Genomic DNA, 19,439 nt, shown 5'->3' with positions numbered 1-19,439 from the left:
TATTTCATGTTTAACCCTGTAGTGCACGTATAATGTTGTTGTATGCAACGTTTCATAACTTTGATATAATCGACGGGAGACAATTCTATTCTAAACATTTTGGTATTTTCATGTCACTTATCTGTATTTATATCTTCATGCATTTTTGGATCGTTTGTACAGTTTTGTTATTCATGTTGACGCAACATTTGTGTAAGGAAATGTATTGAATATTTGCTTTGTTTAATAAACCGTCAAAAAAAAACATTTTCAGTTTATTGTAAGGGAAGTAGTGACATCCAGTGGTTACGAGAATAAGCACAGAAAGGGACCGCAATCAACAAGTGTTTAGCGTTTATTTTCCTTGAAATTTGTAGGAAAGTATTGATATAATTCATTTATACATCTGAGAAATCAAGACAATTGTTGATTCATTCAATATACAGTATATTGCAGAGATCACATATAAAACCAATAACATTACGAAACAATTTAGAAAAATCAGATTATGATTATTGTTCAATTATAATTTATCAGACGTTAAAGTGAAAGTTTATTTCGGAATATTAAATTTATTTGTTTATGTAAAATTCACGGGTACTACCGGAAGCTCACGAAATGGATTCCGGAAGACTCTTAAATCGCCTTATGGCTGTTTGGCCATCCACCGTTTTTTTAGGTTAATGTGAATTTTTCTTGTGCAAACATAACGGACACACAAAAAGAAAGAAACGGTAGGGATTTTTCTCCAACGAGTAGAATTTGTAAGAGGAAAAGAAAACTCCATTTTTTTCCTCTCATTCTACACTCCTCCCGGTGAGTTCCTTCTTATAGATAAGCTAAATAAGTTTAACGCAATAGCGGAAATCCTCATACTCGGTGTTTCTTTTTATTTTTCTAAACATAATTTTAATGTTAATATCTTAACTCCAAACTCTATTTACGTGTTTATTTGTATTTTTTTATTTTTATAAAGTGAGAATAAGTTAAGTTAAACTTCTCGCGACAGCTTGACGAGTCCCGTTATTTTGACTAGCTAGCTAGTTAATGTTTTTCTATTTTTTGAGGTTAGCTTGTGATTATATACGCTATATATTTGGACAGTTAGTCCACAATATGATTTAATACATTGAAATAAACGTTTTAAAAAGTATCACCCTTGATTTATGAGTGTTAGTTATCGAGCTGCTGTTGTCATTTTTCGATATAATGGCCACCTTCCTGTGAAATAGGCTTAATGGAGAAAACGAGATGTTCTCAATGATAACGAGCAACAAGTGGTTGATCCACGAGGCGAAAAAGAAATGCTCGCTATGGTAAAATGTGTCTGATTTCGAAGGACGTGGACTCGATTACACGTGCACTCTGAGGTTTCCTGTTTTTCACAACCTTGCTGACTGCTACGGATGGTTAGAGTGTGCAGTATGCAGTTACATAGCGTTTTTCAAGTCATGTTTATTTGTGAAGTTGTTAATCAGAAGGAGTTTCAAAGATCTGCACAGATCACAGACTATTACTACAGACTGTTATGACACCGTCCCCTGATCTAAAACCTACATGAGGGCAAGGAAAAACTCACAAACTTCAAGTCAAATCATGTTTATTTGTGACGCCCTTGATCACAAGGAGTCTCAAAGAGCTGCACAGACTATTGCATACCTGTCAACCTCCTCGGCTCCATGCCCGTACAGATTATTGCAAACTACACACTAGTATGACACCATCCCCTGATCTAAAACCTACATCAGGGCAAGGAAAAACTCAAAAACCTCAAGTCAAGTCCTGTTTATTTGTGATGCCCTCAATCACAAGGAGTCTCAAAGGGCTGCGCAGACCACAGATCATTGCAAACTACAGACTATTATTACAGACTAGTATGACACCCTCCCCTGATCTAAACCCTACATGAGGGCAAGGAAAAACTCAAAAGCGTCAAGTCATGTCTATTTGTGCCGCCCTTAGTTACTAGGATACTCAAAGGGCTGCACAGACCACAGATTATTGCAAACTACAGACTATTACATACTTGTCGCGCTCCAGGGCTCCATGCCCGTACAAAATACAAAATAATCGTACACCATATATAATATGAATTTAGAATGATGCATGATTGGAAATCCCCAGGCGGCAGACGCATGCGATTGACAAATTTGCGTTTTTTCCGTACAGATTTCCTTGTACGTCGTACACGTCTTAAAATGCATAATAAACGTACTTTGCTCGGCAAAACCGTACAGGTTGACAGGTATGCTATTGCAAACTACGGACTGTTATGACACAATCCCCTGATCTCAAACCTACATCAGGGCAAGGAAAAACTCAAAAACTTCAAGTCAAGTCCTGTTTATTGGTGATGCCCTCAATCACAAGGAGTCTCAAAGGGCTGCACAGAACACAGATGATTGCAAACTACAGACTATTATTACAGACTATTATGACACCATCCCCTGATCTAATACCTACATGAGGCCAAGGAAAAACTCAAAAACCTCAAGTCAAATCATGTCTATTTGTGACGCCCTTAATCATAAGGATTCTCAAAGGACTGCACAGACCACAGATTGTTGCAAACTACAGACTATTATGACACCATCTCCTGATCTAAAACCTGAGGGCAAGGAAAAACTCAAAACCCTCAAGTCAGGTTTATTTGTGACGCCCTTAATCACAAAGAGTCTCAAAAGACTGCGCAGACTACTGCAAACTAGACTATTACATACCTGTCGCGCTCCAGGGCTCCATGCCCGTACAAAATACAAAATAATCGTACACCATATATAATATATATAATATATAAAAAAAAAATTTTTAGAATGATGCATGATGGGAAATCTCCAGGCGGCAGACGCATGCGATTGACAAATTTGCGGTTTTTCCGTACAGATTTCCTTGTACGTCGAACTCGTCTTAAAATGCATAATAAACGTACTTTGCTCGGCAAAACCGTACAGGTTGACAGGTATGCTATTGCAAACTACGGACTGTTATGACACAATCCCCTGATCTAAAACCTACATTTGGCCAAGGAAAAACTCAAAAACCTCAGTCAAATCATGTCTATTTGTGACGCCCTTAATCATAAGGATTCTCAAAGGACTGCACAGACCACAGATTGTTGCAAACTACAGACTAGTATGACACCATCCCCTGATCTAAAACCTACATTTGGCCAAGGAAAAACTCAAAAACCTCAGTCAAATCATGTCTATTTGTGACGCCCTTAATCATAAGGATTCTCAAAGGACTGCACAGACCACAGATTGTTGCAAACTACAGACTAGTATGACACCATCCCCTGATCTAAAACCTACATTTGGCCAAGGAAAAACTCAAAAACCTCAGTCAAATCATGTCTATTTGTGACGCCCTTAATCATAAGGATTCTCAAAGGACTGCACAGACCACAGATTGTTGCAAACTACAGACTATTATGACACCATCTCCTGATCTAAAACCTGAGGGCAAGGAAAAACTCAAAACCCTCAAGTCAGGTTTATTTTTGACGCCCTTAATCACAAAGAGTCTCAAAAGACTGCGCAGACTACTGCAAACTAGACTATTACATTCCTGTCGCGCTCCAGGGCTCCATGCCCGTACAAAATACAAAATAATCGTACACCATATATAATATATATAATATATAAAAAAAATTTTTTTAGAATGATGCATGATGGGAAATCTCCAGGCGGCAGACGCATGCGATTGACAAATTTGCGGTTTTTCCGTACAGATTTCCTTGTACGTCGAACTCGTCTTAAAATGCATAATAAACGTACTTTGCTCGGCAAAACCGTACAGGTTGACAGGTATGCTATTGCAAACTACGGACTGTTATGACACAATCCCCTGATCTCAAACCTACATCAGGGCAAGGAAAAACTCAAAAACTTCAAGTCAAGTCCTGTTTATTGGTGATGCCCTCAATCACAAGGAGTCTCAAAGGGCTGCACAGACCACAGATGATTGCAAACTACAGACTATTATTACAGACTATTATGACACCATCCCCTGATCTAAAACCTACATGAGGCCAAGGAAAAACTCAAAAACCTCAAGTCAAATCATGTCTATTTGTGACGCCCTTAGTTACTAGGATACTCAAAGGGCTGCACAGACCACAGATTATTGCAAACTACAGACTATTACATACTTGTCGCGCTCCAGGGCTCCATGCCCGTACAAAATACAAAATAATCGTACACCATATATAATATGAATTTAGAATGATGCATGATGGGAAATCCCCAGGCGGCAGACGCATGCGATTGACAAATTTGCGTTTTTTCCGTACAGATTTCATTGTACGTCGTACACGTTTTAAAATGCATAATAAATGTACTTTGCTCGGCAAAACCGTACAGGTTGACAGGTATGCTATTGCAAACTACGGATTGTTATGACACAATCCCCTGATCTCAAACCTACATCAGGGCAAGGAAAAACTCAAAAACTTCAAGTCAAGTCCTGTTTATTGGTGATGCCCTCAATCACAAGGAGTCTCAAAGGGCTGCACAGAACACAGATGATTGCAAACTACAGACTATTATTACAGACTATTATGACACCATCCCCTGATCTAAAACCTACATGAGGCCAAGGAAAAACTCAAAAACCTCAAGTCAAATCATGTCTATTTGTGACGCCCTTAATCATAAGGATTCTCAAAGGACTGCACAGACCACAGATTGTTGCAAAGTACAGACTAGTATGACACCATCCCCTGATCTAAAACCTACATTTGGCCAAGGAAAAACTCAAAAACCTCAGTCAAATCATGTCTATTTGTGACGCCCTTAATCATAAGGATTCTCAAAGGACTGCACAGACCACAGATTGTTGCAAACTACAGACTATTATGACACCATCTCCTGATCTAAAACCTGAGGGCAAGGAAAAACTCAAAACCCTCAAGTCAGGTTTATTTGTGACGCCCTTAATCACAAAGAGTCTCAAAAGACTGCGCAGACTACTGCAAACTAGACTATTACATACCTGTCGCGCTCCAGGGCTCCATGCCCGTACAAAATACAAAATAATCGTACACCATATATAATATATATAATATATAAAAAAAAAATTTTTAGAATGATGCATGATGGGAAATCTCCAGGCGGCAGACGCATGCGATTGACAAATTTGCGGTTTTTCCGTACAGATTTCCTTGTACGTCGAACTCGTCTTAAAATGCATAATAAACGTACTTTGCTCCACAAAACCGTACAGGTTGACAGGTATGCTATTGCAAACTACGGACTGTTATGACACAATCCCCTGATCTCAAACCTACATCAGGGCAAGGGAAAACTGACAAACTTCAGGTCAAGTCCTGTTTATTGGTGATGCCCTCAATCACAAGGAGTCTCAAAGGGCTGCACAGACCACAGATGATTGCAAACTACAGACTATTATTACAGACTATTATGACACCATCCCCTGATCTAAAACCTACATGAGGCCAGGGAAAAACTCAAAAACCTCAAGTCAAATCATGTCTATTTGTGACACCCTTAATCACAAGGCTTCTCAAAGGGCTGCACAGATTATTGCAAACTTCACACTAGTATGACACTATCCCCTGATCTGAAACCTACATGAGGGCAATGAAAAACACAAAAACTTCAAGTCAAGTCATGTCTATTTGTGACGCCCTTAGTTACTAGGATACTCAAAGGGCTGCACAGACCACAGATTATTGCAAACTACAGACTATTACATACCTGTCGCGCTCCAGGGCTCCACGCCCGTACAAACTGTCGTATGTTCCCTTACAAAATACAAAATAATCTTACACCATTTTTTATTTTTTATTTTTTTTCAGAATGATGCAGGATGGGAAATTCCCAGGCGGCAGACGCATGCGCACAGTAGCATCAAACCGCTCGGTTCGTTTGCAACAACAAAAAAAACATACCGAGATAGAGGCTACTGCGGCGAACTCGTTAGACTTGATTGATTTGCCGTTTCATGATAGTCGGTGTATACCGGATGGTACCCATCATTGACAATTTTGCGTTTTTCCGTACAGATTTACTTGTATGTCGTACACGTCTTAAAATGCATCATAAACATACTTTGTACAGCAAAAACATACAGGTTGACAGGTATGATATAATGACACAATCCCCTGATCCAAAACCTACACGAGGGCAAGGCAAACTCAAAAACCTCAACATGAGGACAATGAAGAAACCCTGAGAAGGGACTGAACATAAGGTCATCCCCCTTCCAGGATGACCAGGCCAAAATGGATTTTGCAATAACAAATTATAGACAGATATTGTCAACATCAAATATAGGTCATTCATAAACTATAGCATTGTTTTTCAACCAGTGTGCTGGGGCACACTAGTGTGCCGTGAGACCTTGTCTAGTGTGCCGCTGGAATTTGCCCAATTTTATCTTTCCAAATAAATCAGGCCATTATTCAGTATTTTTGACATCTTCAAACGAGGAACTGTAATAGTCATCCATATCAGTAGGTGGCCGTCATTTTTATATACTTTTTAATATACTATCTGCTCACAAGGTCCAGGGATCAGAATTTTCCGCGGATCCGCGGATTTCCGCTGTTTTTGGACCCCAAAGGCATCCCGACTTTTTCACTTTTTCTCTTGCGTAGCAAACAAATTCAAAATCCGACTGTCTCACTCTTTCCTTTATTGCTCTGGCGCACCCTGGCGGCCGTTAGAAAAATTGGCCGCATTGTTGCTCAAGCTGCAGGGACTGAACTGAACTTTGCGGGGCTCCGCCCTGCTTTATTCCTGGACCCTGGCTATTTCAGCTGAAAATGAAAATCTCCATTCTGATCCCTGGAGGTAGCACAGTACATTTAATAACAGTCTAAGACTTCATTGTAAAAAATAAAAACATAAATAAAGCACATTATTCTTTTTTTTAAGTATTAATTTCTATTTATATAGTAATTATTTGCTTATGAGGTAGTACAGTGAAATATTTGACATCACTTCATTTTCAAACATTTTCGACGAACGGTGTTCCTTGGAACTTTCTTATAAATAAATGTGTACCTTGGTTCAAAAAGGCTTGAAAAACACTGAGCTATAGAATAGAAGTGTGTTTTAAGCTTACAGGTAGATTGAAACATTTCCACTGAGGTTGCAGATCGAATCTCAGGGGGAAGAGCATTCCACAGCACTGGGGCCTGAATGGAGAACGCTCTTGCGGTTCTCTTCTTGGCTCTTTTCAAGTCATTAAAAGACCTCCCAAAGCGCTTAACATTGTGCTTTAAACTTGAATACTGTCTTCTATCACTGCTTCGAAATGCACAATTCTTGCATTCCAAAAATGTGAGAACTTGATTTTTTTCTTTCTCGATTTGGATCACAGGCTGTAATTAGGGTAGGATGGTGAGTCTTGAAATCAGACCAGTGATGACATCGTGCATCAAAATATGGTCTGTGAGTACCCTCTGTTGGACCAAATTGCAAAGCAACGACAAAATTCAATGCACTGTCTTATTTGCATTGCATTGACCTGTGAGTGCTGCATAAATTGCACGAAACAACGCATCGATGAACATTTCCATTTTTGACGCATTTAATAATTGATTATCGTCATTTTATTAGTCGACTAGTCACCAACTATTGAAACGGTTCATCAAATCATTTTTTTGTTCTTAAATTTAGCATGAATTTGATTAAAGTATGTGGCAAATGATAATAAACATAAGAAAACGTGTACAATCAAAAATACTTACTTGTAATGAAGACACTGCAGATTCTGGCAAAAATTAAATCAAAATACCCTATCTAAAAACAATTAGGCACCGTGCTCGGTCAATAGAGACATGAATCCAATTTGATCAAAGGCCTGCCGACTGGCCGACGAAGAGAGTGAGATGCATGACTAAGGTGCGGGACATAAATTCTACTCAGTGAGATGCAGGTCAAATGCAGAGCAGGTGTCCAGTCACGATGCAGTATGAAAGATGCTTTGATATGAATTGACATTGGAGATCCCAAGTCTCTAAGTGCTGGCCAATCGGTGTGAATCTTGGCAGCCCGAAACATTCCTCAATGGCGCAGGAAGCATCCTTTGTTTTTTATATTCGATCTTTTTTGTTTAACCCCTTAACGTTCCTGTAAAATTCACTTCAAATCCCAATCTAGACGTACCCGAAGTAAATCAAATGCCGTTCTTGAACCGTGGTCATTACCTCACTTTGAATGCCTCGCAGCCAAACGAACCGTTTGTTTTGCTCTTTGTAAAGCTCCAGTAATACTTAAAAATTATACTGTGGATTCTGAATAGTATTTCAGGTCTTAGTACTTTGAATTCTATTTTTCAATACTTTGTTTCCTTTTTTCTTCAGGCTCTGTGATAGTGAAGGAGCAACATAAGCAACAATGCCGAAACCGGTAAGACTGCCAAAGAAAGCGGACAAATTAAATGTGATACCTTTCCTGTCATCTTGCTACTGCTCCATGTGGTGAAGGGGTTTTGTAAATTTTTATTTATCCATTGTCCCATTACAATATCATAATTTCTGCTGCCAAAATCCGTGGTGCACTTGAGATACGCATTTAAATAGATGTAATGAATTGTGATACTCACAAAAAATATCTTCTATTCTTTTTCTACTACAACTTTTAACCAATCAACATCTATTAAATGTTTTCTGTATGAAAATTTTAATTTATCACAATATATATTACGCTGATTCCATATTATTTTTAACATGAATGTAACAGTCATAGTCCGTATATACTGTATGATTGTAACAGGATTTAAATTTAGTATTTAAACAGAGTTCAATAATCCCAAATTGAAGGATTATAATTTAAAAAAAAAAACACATTTATCAAATGAAATGAAATGAAATGATGCAATATTATCAATATTATCAAATGCAATATTGTCTTAGATCCTAGTCAGAATAATTCAACTTAAATTTGGAATTATCTCCTTGCTATTTCTAGCTGTAAAATTTTTGTCAAAATCTTGCATGAGTAGTTGTTAAGATTTAAAGAAGCAATATATAAAACAGTCTTGTATTTTTCATACATAAGGCACACTGGACTTTACGGTGCATGAAATTCAGACTGCAGTATTGCTTCATCATTATGGGCCACTGACCAAAATTGCAAAATATTGTATGCAATGGTAATCGAACTGAAGAGCTTGTAAAACATGCTAAATATATCTTAGCAGACAAACAGTGGCTATTTGAGAATGGAATTAAGTTTATAGGATTTACTGAAAGTGTGCAAAAATTAAGAAATAGTTCATGGATGTAGGCGATAAATAGCCAGTCATGAGCTAATTGGTTTGGCGCGATCTCACTTCTTTCTGGAGAAGACGAACATCTCTGAGTCACCAGTGAAAGGTGGAACAGGGTAACATGAGGCTACCATAGGAAATGTGAGATATTTCTCATAATTGACGATTGAAGAAGGTAGACCAATGCTCTGCAAGGTGCTAACATTCTTTTTCTGTAAGTAAAAGAGTTGAAATATTGGTATTGATCAATTTGTTGCTGCACGTCATCCCATAAATTAAAAGTTCTATACTTTCCACAAATGACTTCAAACATATTAGCGGTTTATCCTGCATGATATACCGTAAAATTTGGACTATAAGGCGCACCTTATTGTAAGTCCCACCAGAACATTTTTAAAGGGGAAAAAAACTTGTATTCATTCATAAGCCGTACCTGATTATAAGCCATGTGTGCCCACATTGAAACATGATATATTTACAGAGAACGTTTTAATATTATACGGTACTTTAACCCCTTAATGCGGTGGGCTGTCAGACCATGATGCTGCCACCACCATGTTTGACTGTTGGGATGGTATGTTTAGTGTGATGAGCTGTGCTGCTTTTACGCCAAACATAACGTCTCGCATTGTTGCCAAAAAAGTTTGACTTTGGTCTCATCTGACCAGAGCACCTTCTTCCACATGTTTGGTGTGTCTCCCAGGTGGCTTGTGGCAAACTTTAAACAACACTTTTTTTATGGATATCTTTAAGAAATGGCTCCCTTCTTGCCACTGTTTCATAAAGGCCAGACTGATTGTTATGCTATGTACAGATTCCCCCACCTCAGCTGTAGGTCTCTGCAGTTCATTCAGAGTGATCATGGGCCTCTTGGCTGCATCTCTGATCAGTTGTCTCCTTGTATGAGCTAAAAATTGAGGGGGACGGCACGATCTTGGTGGATTTGCAGTGGTCTGATACTCCTTCCATTTCAATATTATTGCTTGCACAATGCTCCTTGGGATGTTTAAAGCTTGGAAAATCTTTTTGTATCCAAATCAAGCTTTAAACCTTTCCACAACAGAATCTCGAACCTGCCTGGTGTGTTCCTTGTTCTTCATGATGCTCTCTGCGCTTTAAACAGACCTCTGAGACTACCAGAGTGTAGGTGCATTTATACAGAGACTTGATTACACACAGGTGGATTCCATTTATCATTGTTAGTCATTTAGATCAACATTGAATCATTCAGAGATCCTCACTGAATTTCTGGACTAAGTTTGCTACACTGAAAGTAAAGGGGCTGAATCATTTTGCACACCCACTTTTTCGGTTTTTGTTCCACTTCATGATTGTATTCCACTTATTGTTGCTGCTTCACAAGAAATTACAGTTTTATATCTTTGTTTGAAGTCTGAAATGTAGCAAAAGTTCACAAAGTTCAAGGGGGCCAAGTAGTTTCTCAAGCCACTGTATATTCCACCTGTCTGACTCTTACCTTTACTGGTCGGGCGCCCCTGGTGGCCGTTAGAAAAAATGCATAAATTGGACGCATTGTTGCAAAAGCCGCAGGGTTGAAAGCTTGGGGGAAAAGTTGCGGCTTATAGTCCGAATTTTACAGTATATGGAAATTGCTAAATATTCAGCATGGATGATATATTTCCAATGCTTGGCTGTGATTTTTTTTCCTTATTAGATCAACGTTCGTGTGACCACCATGGATGCCGAGTTGGAGTTTGCCATTCAGCCAAACACCACCGGGAAACAGCTTTTTGATCAGGTCAGAAGAATCGGCTTTTCTCCACACATGGTTGAAAAAGATGGTTTCATTAGACAGTGGAAAATGTATTTTCCCACTTCCTCATTTCTGTATTTTTTTTAATTTATCACTCAGAGAGGTTTCAGATCCTCAAACCAATTTGAATGTCACACAGAGACAACCCAATCTAAAACAACATGCAGTTTTTAGATATAGATAGATAGATACTTTATTCATCCCCGTAGGGAAATTCACACTTCCAGCAGTGTACCCCGTTGTTTATTAAAAGATGAACATGATGCCCTAGGGGTGCTTGTAGCGGAGTGGATGACGTCACGCCAGTCCAAAAGTTCGACATCCCTGCGGCAGATGGAAATCTTTTGTGTCCAGGGATACACCACCTCGTGTTAGCAAGTCCGCCTCCTCTCCGATTCCCCTTGGCTTTCGTGTCTCTGTTTAGCGGCGTTGAAGCCGGATTGCTCCTGGTAGCTCCGGGTGGCTACACGTTAGCGTCCGGAATGCTAAACGTGAGCCACGTTTCCGCAAAACACAGCAACTGCGCTCCCTGTGCGCTTCGATGTTTAAATGTTGATTCCATCTATCAAGGCACGAAAAAAATTCACATAGAGCTTGATAAACCTAGATTTTTTTTCCTTTGCCTTAATAAATGGAATCAACATTTCAATAGTGTTTTTTGTATTTTCTTGGGTTGTCTTGTTGTGGATTAACTAAGTCAACTTCGAGCCTGACAACAGAACTGATAAAAAAAAAAAACATCTGGATGTTATGAAACAATTTTCATACAAGAAATACCAAGATGTTTACTGAGCAGAGTCGGGGCGGGGAAAAACACTGTCGATTCTGAGAAAAAAATCACTTTGGAATCCGAGAAAAACAGCACGTAATCACGAGAACACAGTAAAAAAAGCCAACGGACTTTGAACGTGGATGGATGTGTTGAATAAAGAACGTTCCCTCTTTGCCATATTTCTCTCTGCGTATGTTTCGGAGCGACGCTCAACGACATCCTCTCCAAAAGTCTCTGTATGGTAGTAACATTTAGATAGATAGATAGATAGATAGATACTTTATTCATCCCCTAAGGGAAATTCACATTTCACATTTGTTTTATGACCTGAAATTTTAGTCAGCCATTAAAATGCAAAAAAAACACAGAAATCAGGATAGCAGCAAATACTATTTAACGGTACTATATCTGTTTGTTTCAAAGGTGGTGAAGACAGTTGGGCTGCGGGAGGTCTGGTTTTTTGGCCTCCAGTATATGGACAGTAAAGGCTACATCACTTGGCTCAAACTTAATAAAAAGGTACTGCTTGATAAGTCTGTTTTGCTTGTCCATCTTTATATATTTTGTAAGAAACCAGCTCTGTTCGACATTATTTTCTTCATGTGCTGCAAAAAAATGCTGCGGCTAATCTCATTGCCCTATTTTTCTGATGCATTTACAACTTTTCTATTTTCTTTTTCGCTCGCAATTTTCCTATTTATCCGCATTCTTATTATTTTATTTCCCTTTTTTAAGCCTTTTTTACACGTCTATCCCGGAGTGATATGTCTAATCTTGATGTAAACGATATTCACTACCACACACCACAAAATTCTAATTCAGTCATGAATTTCCAGGTGACCCAGCAAGATGTAAAGAAAGAGAATCCTTTACAGTTTAAGTTCCGAGCCAAATTCTTTCCTGAGGACGTCCCGGAGGAGCTTATCCAGGACATCACCCAAAGACTCTTCTTCCTTCAGGTTAATGCCTAGACTTGTATATGCATTTCTAAATACATGAATCCCTTGCACGATGTCGATACTTAGCGGGTTTTCATCTTGCGTGCATTGTGTTCTGCAGCAGACATCACACAGCAAATGCTATCAGGGGGGCAGGTGGCGGAGGGCCTTGTGTGTGAGTTGGGTGGGCGTGACTGTATGGGTGTGCAGCTGACTCTGAGGAAAGTCAGAAGAGCGCAAAGAAATGCTGATAACCAGCGGGTGCTCCGTGGATTGTTATCGAGTCCAGGACGAGAATGAGGCGGGGTCAGAAGTGAAAGTAAATAGAGAGGCTGCAGGTCAGGCTTATTGTTATGGTTATGTAACAAGCTACCCCTGCCGAGCCTGTGTCTCACCAATGCCAGATCTTTTACCAGTGTCTGAAAATCATGAGAAAAAGTTAGCGGACACCAGAGCAGACAACTCTGAAAAGTTGCCTGCCCAGCCATACGCAATAAGACGACTCATCGCAAGAAAACCCGTTGTTGCAAAGTATTAAGGATTGATCATCAGAAAATAACAGAATAACACTTTAAATTTAAGTTTATTATAAATCTACTCATAACATTCAATGCATGTATATGACATCGCTGTTTTCCATCTGCCATCAGTATGTACCTGTATTGACTCATCTTCATTCATGCAATGTTTGCACGCGAACTCCTCTTTCTATGATGTCTTTAATGTACGTTTACGTTTTGTAGCGTCATACATTTGGTTAGCTTCTTTTGAATCTTTCTTCTGGGGCTGAAGTTTTGGCTTGATTCCTAACCACTTATCTATTTTTCTTCTGTTCTCTGTGCGTCTACTTTGGAAAACGATATGCAAACACACGACCTTATTATGCTCGGGAAAGTCCGGAAGCGCTATGTCATTCGATGCAGGCTTCTGATTGGCTGCCGAGTAGGCAAATTGCCAAACAAAACGAAACTCAGAAATTTCCAAACCGAACGAAGATTTCGAAATCGGAGTAAAGCAAACGTTTAACTTGAAAAAAAAAATCTTCCGTTTTTTTGTTTTTTTTCTGGGCTTCCGGGCAGACGTTATTTTAGACACTGCTATCACCCATGAAATGGATGACCTGGAGCTACAACTTGTGGGAAAGTGCTACATTCGTGACTCTTGTATTTTAACTATAATGATTTCTGTTATATATACATGTTACTGATGTTTAAAAAAGTAGTGAATGTGTTGCGTGTTGGGACTATCACGGGCATTTTCTGGGTATGCCACCCCTAACCCCACTCCCAAATAAAACAAGGGATTACCATATTTTCCGCACTATAGGGCGCACCCCAAAAAATAGTTTTTGGTCCTATATCTTCCATAGATAAGGCGCACCGGATTATAAGGCGCTACAATGGGAACGTGGACAAAACAGTCAGATAGTTCAGTCCAACTTATTACCCCCTTAACATTCCCAAAGCTTGCAAAGAAGCAAATACGTGTCTCAGACATATACGGAAACCGTGTCCGTACGATGTCACTCAAATGCATCATTTCAAATATCATTCGGAAGGTTAAAGTCTTGGGATTCAAGAAATGCCAACCATTCCTTAGTTTCTATTTTCTTTTTCGCTCGCAACTGTGCATATGACAATAAACACTTGGAATTGAGTTGAATTCACTCAACTCATCACAGCAACATCAAGATCGTTCTAAAACAAGATACCGGGAAAATATAAAGCCGCATAGCTCACCTAGGTTCTCACGTTCAATAATGATACGCAATCATGGTCTTCTTACAACCATGAGTGAAGTAAATCCAGGAGAGTAAATTATTTGCAAATACAGACTAATAAAACATGTTTCTTTATGGTGTACTTTAGCAAGCTTGCTACGCCATTGCTAAACTCGGCCAATTGCAGGGTTTGTTTTGGCCATCGAGCCAATTCGAGGCTCCGAATAACTTCAGCCAATAGCGATCGATTTAACGGATGATTGACACATCTTTTTCGGCCAATTGCAGGGTTTGTTTTGGCCCTCTAGCCAATCCGAGGCTCTGAATAACTTCAGCCAATAGCGATCGATTCAACGGATGACTGATACATCTTTTTCGGCCAATTGCAGGGTTTGTTTTGGTGCTCCAGCCAATCCGAGGCTCCGAATAACTTCAGCCAATAGTGATCGATTTGACTGATGATTGACACATTGGTTAGCCAATGAAACGCCGGTATATAAATCCCAGCATACACCGCGGACTACTCCACGTTAATATTGAGTCATATATAAGGCGCACTGTATTATAAGGCGCATGGTCAGCTTTTGAAAAAAATTAAGACTTTTAGGTGCGCCTTATAGTGTGGAAAATACGGTACTCTAATAAATAGTTTTTAACTTCCTGTCATAAAATATGCGCTCATTAACTTTTGTTTTCTTTTGTCGTTGCAAAAGGTGAAGGAGGCCATCCTGAACGACGAGTGCTATTGTCCCCCTGAAACGGCAGTGTTGCTCGCTTCATATGCTGTGCAAGCTAAATATGGAGACCACATCAAGGATTTCCACAAGCCTGGATACCTTGCACACGACCGGCTCCTGCCTCAGAGGTTTGCTGTACTCGAATGCCTCGCGTTATGATTTATGTGTGATTCATTACAAGTACTGTATTTTCCAGACTATAAGTCGCTCCAGAGTATAAGTCATACGACCCCAAATATTCATCATTAAGAAGAAAAAAAACATGTACAGTAAATTCCGGACTATGGAGCGCACCTGATTATAAGCCGCACCCACCACCTTTTAAGAGGAAAAATGATTTTGTACATACACAAGCCGCACATGTATATAAGCCGCACGCCCCCACATTCAAACGCGTAACACAAACGCAAAATTAACCCAAACCCGACTTAAAGTCCTGCGATTGAAACTAAATGTCCTTCAGTAGTGTCCACAGTCCAAAAATCACAGCCGGCAAAATGATTGGAAAATGATACCGGTACTTAAGATTTGATGCAGACCTGCAGAGTCCGGGTCCCGTTGAAAGTAATCCAAGGAAAAAAGTGTATATTTCCAAAGGGGAGGGTGGGAAAAATATATCAGACGAACACATTTACTCACGCAACTCCTTTTTCTTTTACCAACTTTTTACCCCCTCTTCTTTCCTTGTCTGTCCCCCACCTTTAGTGGTCCCGACTTAAACTCGGCACCCCGCGTTTGTTCCGCCCCTCATTTTTTGTACACCCGTGCAAAACATATCAGAATAAGTGACTTAAATAAATACATTACAAAAATATACAGTTGCAAATACATATTATACATGGGTTACACATACTTACAAAGAAAGACGGTAAGCCGAGAGAGTTTTCAAAGCTTTAATAATAATAATATAACTTTGACAGGGCAGTTAATGTTAGTAACACTCGAGCGCCGCTGGCGGCCGTTAGAAAAATGACATAAATTGGCCGCATCACTGAATAAGCCGCAGGGTTGAAAGTTAGGGGGAAAAGTAGCGGCTTATAGTCCGGAATTTACGGTAAATAAGACTTATTTTGGGAGGAAGTTTATTTGATAAAATCCAACATCAAAACATACAATAGAATAGAATATACTTTTATTGTCATTGTTAAAACATGGGATATATTGTGACAACGAAATTGGACGTGGCACTCCAGTTCCACATTTTACAGTGAGGATAAGGAAAACAAAGAGATAAAGGAACAAAGAATTTGTTTGTACTGTCCTTGTTGTCATGTCATTTTGAAAGGCAATTGAAAATAAAAGAGAACGACAGGCTGAAGTTCTTATGGTATACAAACGTTACATGATTGACATACCATCCAGTAAAGACATAACACATTTAGATAACTAGCATTAAGAACATGCTTACCAAACTGTCATTTTCATTTCAAATCACAAAATGCAATTAAATCTTCATCTTCTGTGTCAGTGTCACAGTAAACCGATGCCTTCCTCCTCTACGAATACGATCTCAAAACTGTATGTAACATCCTACATGCCCACATTTCTAGTGTATATATTGTGTCAATTATAACCTTTATCTTCATTGTTCCTTTATAGTGTGTACCGTATTTTCCGCACTATAGGGCGCACCGGGTTATAGGGCACACCCCCAAAAAATAGTTTTCGGTCCTATATCTTCCATAGATAAGGCGCACCGGATTATAAGGCGCTACAATGGGAACGTCGACAAAACAGTCAGATAGTTCAGTCCAACTTCTTAACCCCTTAACATTCCCAGAGCTTGCAAAGAAGCAAATACGTGTCGTGGACACGTGCGGATGCGGTGTCCGGACGATGTCACTCAAATGCATCGTTCCATCATTCGGAAAATTAAAGTCTTGGGATTCAAGAAATGCCAACCATTCCTTAGTTTCTATTTTCTTTTTCGCTCGCAACTTTACTGTGCATATGACAATAAACACTAGGGATTGAGTTTAATTCACTCAACTCATCACAGCAACATCAAGATCGTTCTAAAACAAGATACCGGGAAAATATAAAGCCGCATAGCTCACCTAAGTTCTCACGTTCAATAATGATACGCAATCATGGTCTTCTTATAACCGTGAGGGTAGTAAATCCAGGAGAGTAAAATGTTTACAAATACAGACTAATGAAACTTTACCAAGGCGTACTTTAGCAAGCTTGCTATTCAGTCATCTTTTTCGGCCAATTGCAGGGTTTGTTTTGGCCCTCTAGCCAATCCGAGGCTCCGAATAACTTCAGCCAATAGCGATCGATTTGACTGATGATTGACACATCTTTTTCGGCCAATTGCAGGGTTTGTTTTGGCCCAATGAAAACGCCGGTATATAAATCCCAGCATACACCGCGGACTACTCCACGTTCGGGGGAAAATCGAGTCGGCGGCTGTTGCATTAGTTGCAAGACTTTGCGACTTCATATTGATCCATATATAAGGCGCGCTGTATTATAAGGCGCATGGTCAGCTTTTGAAAAAAATTAAGACTTTTAGGTGCGCCTTATAGTGCGGAAAATACGGTAAATTATAACCTAACCCCTGTTCCTTTATCTTCTTTGTTTTCTTTTATCCTCACTGTTAAATGTGAACCTGGAGTGCCACGTCCAATTTTGTTGTCACAATATGTTCAACCCATTTCGTAACAATGACATTAAAGGTATATTCTTTTCCTTGTCTTACATCAGACTCATCTTCACCTGAAGAACATGATTTTCTTTTTGGTGTAATTTTTGTTCAGTTGTTTTCATAACATGACCAGTGTCGTGCTGAGAATTGTCCCCCCTAGCAGGGGCGTGCATATGTCTCTAGCGCAAACGTCACTAAAATGACTTCGTATCTCATTTTTGAAGGGAATAGTAGTGGAACAATGAAGCATAGAGCACATGCACCTTGTATAGAAATTACTTTTGAGAAAGTTGAAAATATTTACTTTGGCGAAAGGACGCCTTATCTTCTGAACATCCGTGTCCTGATCGGTAGAATGTGGGGTCTTAGAAGCAGACCACTGACGTGTGGGAGAGCTATAAATTTGCTAAGGGTAGAAAAAACAGCAGGCAAAGACTTGTTAAGTTTTTAACCAGTTGCAGCGGGGAGAGTAGCGGCAGGACAAGCAGCGGGCTCGTTCTCTGCTCACCGTCCACACTCACTCTGGGTCACCCCCCATCTGCCTCTGTGTTTTATTGAAACTACAAGACATGCAACATACTGGTAGGTTTAAACAGAGACAAAACACCACCCCCATGGAAAAGTACTGATACCTTTAAACAAAGACAGCAAGACAAAAAAACACTAAAAGGAACATGAACTGATTAGAAATACACACCTTGAGCAAATATGTTTAAGCCTACTTTACATATAAAAAGTGGTGTCCTTTTATCAAAGTCAACTTTTTGATTATATTTTTTATACATTTTTAATTAAAAAAAACTTTAATGTCCCATGCCTATATAGCTACAGTGAAAAATGTTCTGTAGCCCTTCAAGAAATTAGTCAAAATGACAAAAACTGGCTGGCACGTCCCATTTGAGAGAAACGTCTTGCACTGAAAGAGTTTATATGTTACCTTATTAGTGATGTTATCTTGTTGCGCACATTGTTTCGCCACGTTGATATCAATGACAATAAAGAGAGTTCTAATTCTAATGTACCGTTAGTATAATGAATGCTTATTCAGACTGTTGATTTCTATTTTACTTTACTTTTAAATTGCCTTTCAAGATGACAAGTGTGTTTTTAGTGTTGGATTTAATAAAATAAATTTCCCCAAAAAACGTATACTCCAGTGAGACTTAAATATGTTTTTCATTCTTAATTTTGCATTTTGGGGCCGGTGCGATTTATAAACTGAAAAATACGGTATATGAATATGTATTTTCCTAAATAAGGGGCGGGAATTATTTGTGTGTATGCATGCAGAGTGCTGGAGCAGCACAAGTTGACCAAGGAGCAGTGGGAGGACAGGATCCAGACTTGGCATGAGGAGCACCGAGGAATGCTCAGGTTTGTGACATCGCATGCTGGAATCTGGGCATGTTGCGTCATGTACCTTAAGAATGCGTGTTGTGCATTATCCGTGTGTAGTGCTCAATGTCATTTCTCTTACCCAGAGAGGATTCTATGATGGAATATCTGAAAATCGCCCAGGACTTAGAGATGTACGGAGTCAACTACTTTGAAATCAAAAATAAGAAGGGCACGCAGCTCTGGCTGGGTGTGGATGCACTCGGCCTGAACATCTATGAGCATGGAGACAAG

General features: G+C 39.3%; 1 protein-coding gene across 1 annotated transcript in view; it reads left to right on the top strand.

The window, feature by feature from the left end:
• The first annotated feature begins 620 nt into the window (after window positions 1-620).
• Window positions 621-19,439, top strand: part of LOC148368462 (radixin-like) — a 33,190-nt gene continuing 14,371 nt past the window's right edge. The window contains exons 1-8 of the mRNA XM_088330477.1: window positions 621-795; window positions 8,312-8,357; window positions 10,895-10,978; window positions 12,189-12,284; window positions 12,602-12,724; window positions 15,137-15,288; window positions 19,101-19,184; window positions 19,292-19,438. Of these exons, the coding sequence (XP_088186603.1) occupies window positions 8,346-8,357; window positions 10,895-10,978; window positions 12,189-12,284; window positions 12,602-12,724; window positions 15,137-15,288; window positions 19,101-19,184; window positions 19,292-19,438 (698 nt within the window). The 5' untranslated portion in view covers window positions 621-795; window positions 8,312-8,345. The remainder of the gene's footprint in view (window positions 796-8,311; window positions 8,358-10,894; window positions 10,979-12,188; window positions 12,285-12,601; window positions 12,725-15,136; window positions 15,289-19,100; window positions 19,185-19,291; window position 19,439) is intronic.

The sequence above is a fragment of the Urocampus carinirostris genome, chromosome 3 (assembly GCF_059441175.1).
Source record: "Urocampus carinirostris isolate Australia breed hairy pipefish chromosome 3, RoL_Ucar_1.0, whole genome shotgun sequence".
Taxonomy (NCBI): domain Eukaryota; kingdom Metazoa; phylum Chordata; class Actinopteri; order Syngnathiformes; family Syngnathidae; genus Urocampus; species Urocampus carinirostris.
Note: the sequence above shows the minus strand (reverse complement) of the source record. Positions and strands in the feature narration are given on the sequence as shown.